The sequence below is a fragment of the Rhinatrema bivittatum genome, chromosome 17 (genome assembly GCF_901001135.1).
Source record: "Rhinatrema bivittatum chromosome 17, aRhiBiv1.1, whole genome shotgun sequence".
In the NCBI taxonomy this organism is placed as follows: domain Eukaryota; kingdom Metazoa; phylum Chordata; class Amphibia; order Gymnophiona; family Rhinatrematidae; genus Rhinatrema; species Rhinatrema bivittatum.
This window is the reverse complement of record NC_042631.1, coordinates 13,184,703-13,199,342: the sequence shown is the minus strand read 5'-3', so window position 1 is coordinate 13,199,342 and position 14,640 is coordinate 13,184,703. Positions and strand designations below refer to the sequence as shown.

Genomic DNA, 14,640 nt, shown 5'->3' with positions numbered 1-14,640 from the left:
ACTTATAAGGGTAAACCAAAGCAGTATATGTGCAAGAAGGTACTAAGCTTCATTAACTTATATAGTGTTACTATAGGCAGCTATCTAGCTGGCTCTGGAGGAAGTGGAGCGAGGGGCAGAGAGATGGGTGAGGATGGAGTAGTGGAGGGAGGAAGAGACTGCTTGGGTTTGAACTGGTACAAGAAAAGAAACTGACAATGCTGGAGGGGAGAGAGATGAGTGATGGGTAGACCTGACTCACCCCCCTGGCCTGGTGCAGAGTGAATAAGCTGGACCAGTGGAAGGAGAGAGGGGACAGACTGTGGAGCAGAGCCAGAGAGAAAATGAGACTGATTCAGGAAGGGGATGGAGGGATGTTTGAGACAGTAACAACCCTAACTCTGAAAAGACACTACTGCCAACCTTGCAACAGGCCCTAAAACACTAATCCACCTCTGATTCAGAAACCAGAACAAGATCCCTTTATAGACACTACATGGTAGCAGACTCCATCACCTAAGTTAGATGCTGACCATAGAGAGAGCCTGCCCAAATCCAGAATAGAGACCATAAATACAACCTTGCAGACAAAAAGTGAACTGGAAATCTCAAGAAGCCAGTCTGTATGGAATGCAACAAGGGAATAATAGAAACATCCCTTTCCTCAGACATCAACTTCCATCAAATATAAAACCACTGTAAAAACATGCAAATACTTATTCTTTTTATTTCAAAGCAGCTGATGATTAAAACATCTCAATGTTTTTAAAATTTAGCAGGTGCTAACAAAATATTTATAAACAGCACCCACAAACAATAATTCAAACTAATAATGAAAAATCCTCTGCTTTTGATTTCCAGTCATCATCTCTCTTATACACACATTCTATAACACACACACACACACACACACACACACGTTCACATTCACACTCATTCAATCTCCCTCTCTTATGCAGATGCTCTCATATCTCTCTCACATACAGGCTTTCACTCCCAAAGGTGTTCTCATTTACCCATACAGGCTCTCTCCCCCCCCCTTACTCTCAAATACATGTTCTCACATACACACATCCCTCTTATACATGCTTTCACACACTCACACGCCCTTTCTCATATTCATGCTCTTGCTCATAGATATGCTCCCTCCTGCTTTCTCTCATAACACACATGCTTTCACATGTCCACCAATGCTCTTTCTTGTACACCCAGGCTCTCACTCTTTTCCTGGAATCTACAGGGGGTGGAGTCATAAGATGATATCCTCCTTACTCACGCTCCTAATGGGATGGGGTGCGGAGGTGGGCTGTTGTGCTTCTTTGTGGGCCAGCAGGATGGAGGGCACCCATGCACTGTTGGGTCTCTTCTTTCTCAGATACATGCTCTCAGTGTCCTGGAATCTGTGGGGGGGAAGGGGGCTGAGCAGCTGGGCTTGAGTGCACGGGTGGCGCTGGGCCTCTTCTTTTTTAGCTGCTGGTAGGATAGGATGAACTGTGTCCTGTCCTGCCCCTCTTTTGTGGGGGGTGGGCACTGTTCTAGCCCTCCTGCAAGAGCCAGTGCACTGCTTTGTTTTAGTGTTCAAGTGTGGGTGGGCCTCCCACCATCTTCCACAGTAAAGATTCAACAAAAGAATTTAGTTTTTCTGCTATGGTCTTATCTTCGTGAGTATCAGTTTTACCACCACCCCCACCTTGCTCCCCCCAACTCCTCTACTGGTCCAATTCTACATTTCTTGTTTTGTTTTTTTATGGCTTAGTAAAGCAGCTGCTCCATGGAGGAGCGGCCAAGGATCGTATATGCTATGGTTTGCAAGCAGAATAACCATGGAGTGTATTTAACAAAGCCCAGGCGTGCAGACTGTGGGAGCTTGCAGCGTAGAGACCTCCATTCCTCGTAGCATTGTCTGGGGGAGAGGGGCTGAGGTGGCTGTTTGCTAATCTCTCCGTCTGTCTGTCTCCCTCTTTCTGCCTCCATTTCTTTCTGTCTAGCTTCGCACGCCTTCTTCTTCCCGCTGAACGTGGCCAGAGCTCTGCTCCCTCTTTCCTCAGATATTATGAGCCATGGCTGCTTTTAGGGGGTAGAGGAAGGGGGGGACAAGTGAGGCCATCGCTTAGGGCCGCCGCTGCGCCAAAGCTGAGTGATGTCACTGAGGCACCGCATCAGGGCCCCTGGCAGAGCGCCGAGGCCCAGTGTGTCCAAGGCCGGCCCTGCTCAGGGCAACAGCAGCACCAGTTCGGCATGAGACCCTGGAGCCAAGAGGGCGAGGAGGGCGCGAGGGATGCGGACTGCCACTCTCCGGCGCCCACGCCGCCGCCTCAGCCCACGGAGCAGCAGGCGGATGGCATCCAGCCAAGCCTAGATCACCAGGAAACCCAGGCCTCCGTATCAAGCCCCTCACTGCCCGCACTCATGGTAAAGGCAGCAAAACGGCCCAAAGACGAAAATCGCTTCTTCGTGAAAAGCCACTAGGCGCCCACGGGCCGGGCCTGCTGATACAGCAACTTCAGCGCTAAGCTCCGGCCGGGGGCTTATACTGAGGAGAATCCGGCACCCAGCCGCCCCTCAGCCTTCCCGCCTTGCCGGGCCGTGCAGCGGCGAGCTCTCGAGCGTCGCGTCGCCATGGCGACGGCTCGCAACGACTTTTTCTTGGTTGTTGTTGTTATTGTTATCCCCGCCCTTCATTATTATGCTGCGTCGAAAAACGCGCGCGGTGATTGGCGGAGGGCGCGGTGGCCGATGGGAGCTTTCTTTGTGCGGCCATTTTTTATTTTTATTTTTTTTTTTTTTCATGTGGTGGGGAAGCCTCTTGAATAGGCTCAATGCTTCGGGTAACAGGAGAGCGTTCAAGGATTTAAGCAGGGACGCGTGTTTTTGTTTCCCTTTGATTTAGGTTTTATGCACGATTCTGTTAGTGCGGTGTGTTTTATCTGGAGCACGTTTCTGAGCGAGGTTTCCTTACATTCTGATGATACTAATGTGATTGTTGAAATGATGAAGAGCAAATTAAATTTTCATAAAGTCATTAACGCAAAACTATTGTATTGGCCTGTGGACTAAACTATTGTATAACTTGATGACGTTTGTTTTCCTGCCTTGGCTTGTATATGATCCTGCATGCTCGCTGTCATCAGTATGGGAAAGCTTGTTTTGCTTTTTTGGGACTGAAAGTGATTGTTGGTACAAGTCTTTTAATGATTACACTCATAGTTACAGGTTGGCCTTGTCAAACAATTGTAATGTAAATAAATTTTCTATTCGAGAGAAGGAGAACCTTTCTGTGAATCATTGTAAAGTAATTTGGAGTAGCAGACACCAATATAGCAATACAGCCATGTAGAATTAAATGGGTAAAAACCAACCCATACAACGTTAGGTGTGTAGCTATTGAGGAAAACTCAAAATAGTGGTATGTATTTATTTATTTAGACATTTTGTATACCGTCCTTCAAGTAAAGATCACAATGGTTTACAATAGGTACAAATCAGCAAATAAGAGCGGGAATGAGTACAGAGGTTTTTCCAAGGAACTTGAGGGCTGGCATAAGCTTTCTGTGGTAGAAGAAGCAAGAACTATTTTAAAAATGTAGCTTTCAAATTCTGAACTAAGGATTTTGGAATCAGATGGACATGAGGTGGGGGGAATGATTGAGCAACACATTTGACTTATATTTTACTGCTGTTCTACTAAACTTCAAATATATCTATCCTTTTTAAGTTTTCAGTTGGAGGTGGAATGCCTGATGCTCAAAGCAAAGATCGTTCTTCAGGAATCAGTAGATCTCATTCAACCCCACGAAAACAAATTGCTGAGAAAGAAAAAGGCCTATGGTCTAAGATCTATCATGTGAGCTCCTCTGGAGATTCGACTAGTTCCCTGGTTTCTCCCATCTACCATGACAGCTTTGAAAATGATATTGGAGAAGGGAAAGAAGCTTCAATAAAAGAGTCCAGTCATAAAGCAAATAAGGGAATTGGGTAAATTTATTGATTTAACCTTCACATTAAGATAAGTAGATTACTGTCCTTGTGGAAGTGGATTAATCAAGTAATGTTTTTTTTTGTATTGTTGAGAACTACATGGCATTACTATGATTAATAGTAGTATAGTGTAAAACTTCCCAAAATCTAGGAATCGAGCCCTGCATATTTCCAGTGACAAATGGCCACCTTAAAAATAACTGTCCATAAAAGAAGATGCCATCTGACTAATTCCATTTGGTGTCAAAAACAGTATAGTGAGTAACACTGGTGATATTTCTTTCAAAAATTGGGAATGAAATAACAAAGGAAATGGTTTTGAGGTTGGGATACATTAATTTTCTTTTGGATGAGAAAAAATCAGAAGTACAGATGCAATTTGCTTTTTTCAGTTTCACAAACATGTTATTCAGTCTACATGCTTATCATATGTACAAGTCATTATTTCAAGGGACTGAAACATTGGCTCGCCCTCCCTTCCCTTTCAATTTTTTTTTTTTTTTTTTTACTTTCTCATGCCACAAATCCTACAGATATTTTGAGTGGTTCTGTATTTTCTTTTTTTCTTCATTGTTTAATAGTTTACAGACAAATGGCACTCTTTATGAACCCTTTCATGGGATCCCTCTCCTTCCAAACATCCACCTAAGCATCCCCTGATGCTCACTTATTCCTCCCTCAGGACCATTTTGAGGTGTTCCACCCACACCTCACTCAGGAGGTGATGGTCTGTTTTGGACTGGTGATTGGTTAAACGATAGGAAACAAAGAATAATGGTCAGTTTTCCAATTGGAGAGAGGTGAATAATGGAGTGCCTCAGGGATTTGTACTCGGTGTTTAACTTATTCATTAACAATCTGGAAAAAGAGTAATTTATGAGATGATCATATTTTCAGGTGACATAAAATTATTCAAAGTAGTTAAAACACAAGCATACTGTGAGAAATTATAGGAGTATTTTGCAAGACTGGGGAACTGGACATCTGAATGGTAAATTAAATTTAATGTGCACAAGTGGAAAGTAATTCACATGAGGAAAAAAAATCTTAACTAATTACACAATGCTGGGTTTTGACATTAGGTATTGCCTCCCAGGAAAAGGACCATGGAGACATTGTGGACAGCACATTGAAATTCTCAGTTTAGGATGCAGTAATGGCAAAAAAAGTGAATAAAATATTAGACATTATTTGTAAAGGAATAGAGAATTAAAATGAGAATATCATAATGCCTCCTGTATAGATCTATGGTATGACCACATCTTGAATATTGTGTGCAATTCTGGTTGCCACATTTCAAAAAGGATATAGTAAAACTAGAAAAGGTAAAACGAGAGGCAACAAAAAATGCTAAAGGGGAGGGAGCCATTCCCATATGAAGAAAACAGCTTGGAGAAGAGGCAACTGAGAGGGGATATAATAGAGGTTTATAAAATCATGAGTATTTGGAACAGTTTAATAGGGAACTATTATTTACCCTTCAAAATAGTACTAGGACTAGAAGACACTCCATTACCCTAACTAGTATCAAATTTAAAACAAATTTAAGAAAATGTTCTTTGTAGTCAGTACACAAACTGGCATTTATTGCTGACAGTCAAGGTGCCTGAGGCGAGCAGGCAAGTGTCTTTTTCAATCCCTGCTTATATTTCTTATGTTATCACTTTCATTTCATAAAGATTTTTGGATACTGTGATGTGCTGACCTAAAATAATATGAATAAGGTTATCCAGGTCAATATCAATAGTTTCATAAGCAAAGATTAAATGCTGATCCACTGGCACAAGTCCAAAGCAGTACAAAATTCTAATTGAGAATCATGCAACAAAAAAGAGCATAATGCACTTGGAAGATGGTAAAATACAACTCAAAACACATCACGTAATAGAGAACAATTGTGAAAATTATTGCCAGAGAAATGCAAATCGATTTCTGACCTAATTGGAATATGATTCACTCCCTCTAGTTAGTGATAATGGTGTTTAAATAACATTGATTTTGTTTCCAGTTTATCTCAAAATGATATTGGAAATGTGATGATGTGATCTCTGCTGAATGTTTAGAACTATGGGATTATAAGAGGTTGGATTTTTCTCTTATTTTAATTTATATGCTGAGGCTACCTTACCTGAAAAGAAAATGCTATTTTGGATGTATTATTCTCCCAGCTAGAATGGGGTCATCAGCCTGCCTTTTTAGCTCTAGTTGTTTGTTGAAACAGTGGATTTTATCTTCTTGCCTGGGCAATCTGCTATTCTTTGTTTATTATGGAGAACTGACTGAGAAACAGCAGATATATCATGGTTTTCTTGTATTGTGTACATTTGAGTGCTGATTTACAGAGAGACTCAGAATGCAACTTGAGTGATGCATTAAAATAAACCTTTTGGAGTGATGCTGCCTTTTTGTGACCTGTGATAGATAATACATTCATAGCAATGTTTGTTACATAAGTGGAGGTAGTGTAGATAGCACTATGCACCTATGTTTATTTATGAAATTCTTTTCCAGCTGGAGAGTTCAAAGCAAGTTGCAGATAGATCCTTTCTATTATGGTGCAATGTAGTAGTTTATCTACTGGGAACAGTATAGGGTCCATACTCGAAGACTTTTGCTGGATAACTTTTATCTGGCTAATTGCCGACTTTGAATACTGGGACACTTATCTGGCTAAATCATAGAAATGACGGCAGAAAAGGACCAATGGTCCATCAGTCTACCCAGCAAGCTTCCCATGGTAGTATCTGTGCCCCATACAGGTTATCCCCGTGTCTCAGTCAGTGTTGTTTGATGTGCTTTGCTTATGGACATGGCCATAGAAGCAGTCCTGTGTTTTTTCCTTAATGCCTGCGCATCAGGACCCCAGACTGTAAAAACGTCATGGCTTGTGTTGGTTGTCTCTGAATCCAGTTTCTCTTTTCTTTCAGCCCCCACCCACCTCCTTTGCACTTGTATCAAAAGCATCAAGGCTTATTGGTTGAGGGTAGTAATCCCATGCCTTCTGGTAAGGGGAGTAACTGCTGGTTATCTCCATGCTCATCAGTTCTGCAGATCATAAAAGTCGGGGCTCTCGTTGGTTGCTGTCTAAATCCAACTCCTCTTTTCCCCTGCCGTTGACGCAGAGAGCAATGTTGCAGTTGCATCAAAAGTATCCAAGCTTATTGGTTAAAGGTAGTAACCGCTGCACCAGCAAGTTACCCTCATACACATTTTCTTAATTTCCTTTAGGACTTGGCCATAGAAGCAGTCCTGTGCTTTCTTCCTTACGTCAGCATAACAGTATCCCAGACCATGGAAGTCGGGGCCCTCGTTTGTCGTCTGAATCCAGTTCCTTTTATCCCCCGCCATCTAAGCGGGGAGCAATATTGCAGTTGCATTAAAAGCATCAAAGCATATTCATTAAGCGTAGTAGTCTCCATGCCTTCTACTAAGAGTAGTAACCGCCGTATCAGCAAGTTACCCCCTCTGCACGCTTATCTTATTTCCATTTTCTAGCCTTTAGAGATCCACAGTGTTTATCCCATGCCCCTTTGAATTCTTTGACTGTTTCCTTCTTTATCTCCTCCTGTGAAAGAGCATTCCAGGCCTCCACCACCCTCTCCGTGAAGAAATATTTCCTGACATTGGTTTCGAGTCATCCCCTCTGGTGTTTAATTTCGTGACCCCTAGTACTATTTTCTTTCCAATGGAAAAGGTTGGAAGTCCATACATCATTGAAACCTTTCAGGTATCTGAAGGTCTGTATCATATCTCCCCTGCACCTCCTCTCTTCCAGGGTACACATATTCAGATCCTTCACCCTCTCCTCATAGGTCTTCTGATACAGGCCCCCCCACACACCATTTTCGTCGCCCATCTCTGTTCCTGTCTCTATTCTTTTTGAGATACGGGCTCCAGAACTGAACACAATACTCCAGGTGAGGCCTCACTGAGAACCTGTACAAGGGCATCATCACCTTGTTTTTCTTACTGATTATTCCTCTCTATGCAGCCCAGCATTCTTCTGGCTTTAGCTATCACCATGTCACATTGCTTTGCCATCTTCAGATCCCCAGACACTATCACTCCAAGATCCCTCTCTTGTTCTGTGCAATTCAGTGTTTCACCTGCCATCACATACAGCTCTTTTGGATTACCATATCTCAGATGCATGACTCTGCACTTCTTGGCACTGAGTCCCAGCTGCCAAATTTTTGACCACTCTTCCAGCTGTCTCAAATCACTTTTCATTCTCTATACTCCTTCAGGTGTGTCCACTTTGTTGCAGTTCTTTGTATCATTCTCAAATAGACATACTTTACCTTCTGTCCCTTCCGCAATGTTGAACAGAACTGGTCCCAACACCAATCCGTGTGGCACTCTGCTTAACACAGCTTTCTCTTCAGAATAGATTCCATTTACCATTACACACTGTTTCCTATCGGTCAATCAGTTTGTAATCCAGGCCACCACCTTGGCACTTACTCCCAAGCTTCTCATTTTATTTACAAAACTTCTATGCGGGACCATATCAGAAACGTTTCCGAAAACAAAGTAGATCACATCGAGCGCTCTTCCTCATCCAATTCTTATTCACCCAATCAAAAAAAATCAATCAGATTTGTCTGACAGGATCTTCCCCTGGTGAATCCATGCTGCCTTGGGTTCAGCAGCCCACCAGATTGTAGATAGTTCATTATCCTTTCCTTCAGCAGCGTCTCCATTAATTTTCCCACCACCTATGTGAAGCTAACTGGCCTATAGTTTACAGCCTCCTCTCTGCTACCGCTCTTGTGAAGCGGGTCCACCACAACTCTTCTCCAGCCACTCGGCACCACTTCTGTTTCCAGGGATCTATTGAAAAGGTCCTTCAATGTACCCGCCAGCACATCTCTGAGCTCCCTCAGTATCCTGAGGATGTACCTCATCTGGCCCCATGGCCTTTTCCACTTTCAGTTTGCCTAGCTCTGCCCATATGTTCTCTTCCTTAAACAGAGTTTCGTCTACCCAGTCCCCATCTACGATCTCGTCTACTATCAACGATTCTTCTCCAGAATCTTCTTTAGTTAAGTATTTATTTAATATTTCTGCCATTTCTTCGTCTCTCTCCACACATTGTTTCTTGTCACCTTTTAATTTCACCTTACCACTACGGACCTTCCTTCTTTTTCTGATGTATCTCAAAAATGTTTTGTCACCTCACGTTACCTCTTTGGCAAGCGTTTCTTCTGCTTGACCTTTTGCTTTCCTGATTTCTCTCTTCTTTTCCCTCAGTTTTATCAGGTATTCTTCCCTGTGTTCCTCTTTTTGGGATCCTTTATACTTCTTTAATGCTGTTCTCTTTGCCTTTGTTTTTTCAGCCACGTCCTTTGAGAACCAGATCGGTTTCTTTTTCCTCTTGCTCTTGTTTACTTTTCTACCATATAGATTTGTTGCCTTTGCAATCGTTCCTTTCAGTTTGGCCCACTGTTGTTCCACCTCACCCATTTTCTCCCAGGCTTCCAGTTCTTCTAGTAACATTCACATTTTGACAAAGTCTGTATTTGTGAAATTCAAGATCTGCTCTTTGTGTGTCTTCTCTGTATCCTGTTTGTGATATCAAACCATACCGTCTGATGGTCACTGGTGCTCAGGTGAGCACCTACTCGAATATTTGAGACATTATCCCCATGGGTTCCATTACCATTTGTTTGAATAGAACCCCTTGAAAAGCATCCACTATCTTCTTCAGATAGGATGCTCCATTCCACACCTGGCAGATTAAAATCTCCAACCAGCAACACTTCTCCCTTCTTCGACCAGTTCTCTTGTCCAGTTCTTCTGTTTGAGTTGGAGGCCTGTAGGCCACACCAATATAAATGGATGCACCATTTTTTTTTTAAAGCCCATAATGCTTCTTCCCTACCTGATGTCCCTTGCATTTCAGTTGCTTGGATATTGTTTCTGACATAAAGAGCTGCTACTCCACATTTTCTATGCTTTCTATCCTTCCTAAACAAGTTATAGCCAGAGATGTCCGTATCCCACTAATGAGACTCTGTGAAGTGTGACTCTGTAAAGGTAACGATATCCAAATCTGCTTCTACCATTAGAGCCTGCAGGTCTGGCATTTTATTGCCCAGACTATGGGCATCTGTGCTCATAGCTTTCCAGCTTCTCTCCTTGGACATCTTTTCTGCCCTGTTCAGCTGATTATTGTTAATTTCTTCACTCACTTCTTGGAGATGTTGGGGGTGACATTTCAGTTTCTTTTTGCCACTCCTGTCCTCTAGTTTAAATGCCTTATGTATAGGATTTGAATTTTTCACTTAGGATATTTTTTCCTGTGACAGTCAGATATAAGCCCCTGATATATACAAATTTTCTTCCTTACACCAGGTTTTGAGCCATACATTGAAATTATTTATATGGCTTAAGCCTCTCCTTCCTTCCCCTTCCTATGAACAGGAAACACTTCTGAAAAGGCAGTAGTCTTCACCATGTGCCTGATCTGCTTGCCTAGAGTCTGGCAATCTCTCTGTGCGGCTTGGATGTTGTTTCCATCAAGTTCATTGGTTCCAAAATGTATGATAAGTTCAACTTCAGAGTCCTTACTTTCTTCATTGATTGCACTGACTATCTGATTAGCATTTCTGTCAGCTGATTTAACTATAGTGTTTCCCTCAAGAAGAGTTCCCAAATTAGTGCCCCTGATGACTGAGTCTCCCAACACAGAGCCCTGCTTCTTATGGTTTTTGGTTAACTGGATAAGTCGTTATCCATTATGAAAAAGAGGCATTCTGGGGATGTTGCAGGCAGGATAAAGTTATGCAGCTAACTTCGCCAATATCACTAACTTTAGGACTGCCTCAGAACAGTCCTAACGTTAATCTGGCCTCATGTTACTGCATAACTTGAGCTTTAACTGGCTATATTCAAAAGAATATAGCCGGATGGTAATGGGCATTAAAAATAAAAATGTGTACGAGCCTCTGGCCTGATTCCCAGCCCTCTTACTCAAAATATATATATATATATATATATATATATATATAAAAGTTTCTTACTGGTAAACTCTTCTCCCCCAAATCCCTACAATTATTTAAAAAATGCTAGTTTTCAGTTTTGTCCCTGGTCTTCCCCACCTCCCTCCCTGATAAATCTGATGCTTAAAGAAGATCCCCTCTGACCCGCAAGCCCAGGGCCTCCATTTCTAGCACTAGGTGCTTTCAGCGTTGCTGTCAGAGATTCTTCAGAGCAGTGCTGGAAGCACCCTGGATCCTAGCCTACCATGATCCCGGTGCTAGAAATGAGGACCCTGAGGTTGATGAAGATCCTGGGAGGATTAGGGGGGAGGGAGGTGTTTTTAGGCATCAGATTTACTGGAGTGGGGGGAAGGCTGGCGCCGAAAGTGAAACCAATATGTCTAAAATAAAATACCAGTTAGAGGGGATCTGCTCGGCCAGCGAGGGACTTTTTTTTTTTTTAATATAAAATTGGGGGGAGGGGCTGGGGATCCGGTCGGAAGGCCCACACACAATTGTTTTTTTGTTTTAAATGGCTTTGCCACTTAACCATCCATATTCTTTTGAATAAAGTAATTAAGGCTAAAATAATCCAATCACACGAGGCCAGATAACGTTTTACCTAATTGGCCATCTTTTGAATACTGCCGATTAGGTTTAGCTGGGTGGGATGTTTACCCCACTGAATATCCAGCTAACTGTAGCCAGATAAATCAGTCATTCTAGGGCTTTTTAAGTATTGCTTCTTATATAGATATGGGTTACATATATAGAGCTGTTAAATATTGTGTGGCATTTGAGTGTAAAACATTCTTGGGGTGATTTTTTTCATTCTGTTTTGCTTCAGTGCTAGCAGTAGGAGTGGTGCACCTTCATTTCAATATAAATACTAAATAGATGTCATCATACCACAGTGCCCTAGTTAAATAGCGAGTTAGTAAGGAAGGTTTCATTCAGTTAAATAAAAGGTTGAATATGAGATTCCTTCTGGCCAAGACAGTAGATAGTTTTCAATGGGTTAGTGTTGTATAGTGGAGTAAAGGAGTTAATTACATCATTATAGCAAGGATTACAACAGACAGTCCCTCAAAGAGCCAGGTTTTCACCAGTCTTCTGTAGAAGAGTAGGTCCTGGGCAAGTTTAAAGTGGAGTAGGAGAGAATTCCAGAGTTGAGAGGGAGCGAGTGGGTATGTATAGTGTTAGAGATCCATTGAGGTGGGTAAATGCTAAGTCTTTGAGAATTTTGTAGGCCAAGGCTCAGAGCTTATACTTTTGTTGTAGTAGTGTGTTTAGAATTGGTATTCGGTGATCAAAAGTTTTATTTATCAGACGGGCTGCGGCATTTTGTATGAGTTGGAGGTGGTGGTTAAGAGTGTTGTGGATTCCAGCATAGATGGAGTTGCAGGAAATCGCAGTTGCAAAGGCAGTGTCATTCAGGAAAGGGTGGAGGTGGCAGAGGTAGAAAAAGGCTGTTTTGGTCACTGGTGTTTGATGGTTAGTTGGGAGTCCAAATAACACCCAGGTTCTAGACATGGGAGCTCAGAGGTAGTTGTTCCATCAAGGGTCAAATGAGGGTGAGGATCTCTAGATTTGTTTCCCTGCTGCTTTCTCTACTGGGAAATCAGCAGCACCTTACTAGAAGAAGATTAAACTAAAATGTAGAATATATTTTCAAATTTTGCAGATTTGAAGGGATTCCCAATAAGGATAAAGAGAGAGCTTACTGGCAAGGTACGGAGCTCAGTCCCTGGGAAGAATGGCTACTCAACAAAGAACGAAAAGAGCGTATTCGACTACAAAGCAAATTCTTGGAGGTGATTTTTTTTCTTTACTTTTTGCTCCATTGGTAGCGCAAAAAAGGAGGAATGACGTAATTAATTAATGCTTATGTTTAAAGCTGATATTTTTCCATTACTATAGTTTTTATCAGTAGTAATTGGGGGTTTGTTTGTTTTTTTATGTACAGTAACCTGAATCTTGTATATTCCAGATTGGGCCACATAAATAGTTGAGATATTTGGCCTGGTAGTTCAGTAGTTCAAGTGTTTATCATCTACCAGCGATTATTGCAATTCTTTATATGTTGGGTGTGACAAGGTGTACTGACAACTCCCTCATTGTACGTTAAGAAGCCCGGCTCAGGGATTCTGGGTGAAGGGAGGTTCCCTTTACCTTACCATAAGAACCCATGTCTAGAAATTTTGGGGAGGCCCCAGGGTGCTGATAGGACCTCACGGGACCTCCCTACACATTGTGCCTACCCAATTTTTGTGCCTGTCACAAGGTGAGCTAGTATTTTGATTTCTGTAACTTTGAAGCACTGTAAATAAATACAGAGCCCAAGGATATATCTTGCATCTATTGTAATCTAATCTGATCGTCTCTGAGCTCCCTCAGTATCCTGGGACGTACCTCATCTGGCCCCATGGCCTTGTCCACTTTGTTTTCCTAGCTCTTCCCATACATTCTCTTCTATATACAATCTACCCCACCCCCATCTTCGGTATTCTCAACCAGCAACGGTCCTTCTCCAGGGTTTTCTTTTGTGAATACTGAACTGAAGTATTTGTTTAATATTTCTGCCATTTTTTCATCTCTTCACACATTGCTCCTCGTCATCTTTCAATGTCACTGTCCACTTCGGGCCTCCGTTCTTTCTCTGATGTATCTGAAAAATGTTTTGTCGCTTCGCTTTACCTCTTTGGCAATCCTTTCCTCCGCTTGACCTTTTGCTTTCCTGATTTCTTCGTCTCCCTCAGTTTCACCAGGGATTCTTTATACTTCTTCTTTATTTCAGCCACCTCCTTTGAGAACCAGATCGATTTCTTTTTACTCTTACTTTTGTTTACTTTTCTAACATATAGATTTGTTGCCTTTGTAATAGCTTTTTTTTTTTTTAATTTGTCCCAATGTTCTACCTCACCCTTTTTCTCCCAGTCTTCTAGCTATCCTCTAAGAACATCCCCATTTTGAAATTCAAAACTCGGGTCTTCGTGTGACTTCTCTGTCTCTTATTTGCTCAGGTGGGCACCTGCGTGGACATTAAAGACATTATCCCCATTTGTGAGCACTAAGTCGAGTATCTCACCCTCTCTCGTGGGTTCTATTACCATTTGTTTGAGCAGAGCCCCTTGAAGAGCATCCACTCTCACTCTACTTCTTGTAGACTTTGCAGACGGGATATGCCAATCAACATCCAGCAGATTAAAATCTTCAATGAGCAACACGTCTCCCTTCTTTCCCACTGTTTGGATGTCTTTGACTAAACCTCTGGCCAGCTCTTCTGTCTGTCGGAGGCCGGTAGACCACACCCATGTAAATTGAAGCACCATCTTCTTTTTTTTTTTTTTTCTCTTTGTTTTTGTTAGGACAGCCTCTAATGGCAAAGTTTTCAGCATGTCCAATTCAAAATTATATCAGGCCTGTGCTAAAAAGGCTGCACTGGCTGCCCATGGCCCAGCGGGTTCACGTTAAGATGGTGGCAATGATCTTTAAAGCCCTTCATAAAGATCGATCTTCCTGACTCTTTAAGTGTTTACCCAAGTACAGTGGCTTGCAAAACTTTTCAACCCCCCAAAAACTCAGCAGATTTGTGTGGATTACAAATGACACTTAACACAGATTGTTCCAGATAGTATGTTTATTGCAAACCAGAATGCTCTTAAAGGAAAATTTCAAAGTCGCAATTTATTGTTTCTGT

The 14,640-nt window shown here is 42.1% G+C and overlaps 1 protein-coding gene across 1 annotated transcript in view; it reads left to right on the top strand.

Annotated features, from left to right (window-relative positions):
- The first annotated feature begins 2,217 nt into the window (after window positions 1-2,217).
- Window positions 2,218-14,640, top strand: part of CCDC34 (coiled-coil domain containing 34) — a 47,335-nt gene continuing 34,912 nt past the window's right edge. Inside the window, exons 1-3 of the mRNA XM_029583084.1 lie at window positions 2,218-2,391; window positions 3,695-3,954; window positions 12,625-12,754. Coding sequence (XP_029438944.1) covers window positions 2,218-2,391; window positions 3,695-3,954; window positions 12,625-12,754 — 564 coding nt within the window. The remainder of the gene's footprint in view (window positions 2,392-3,694; window positions 3,955-12,624; window positions 12,755-14,640) is intronic.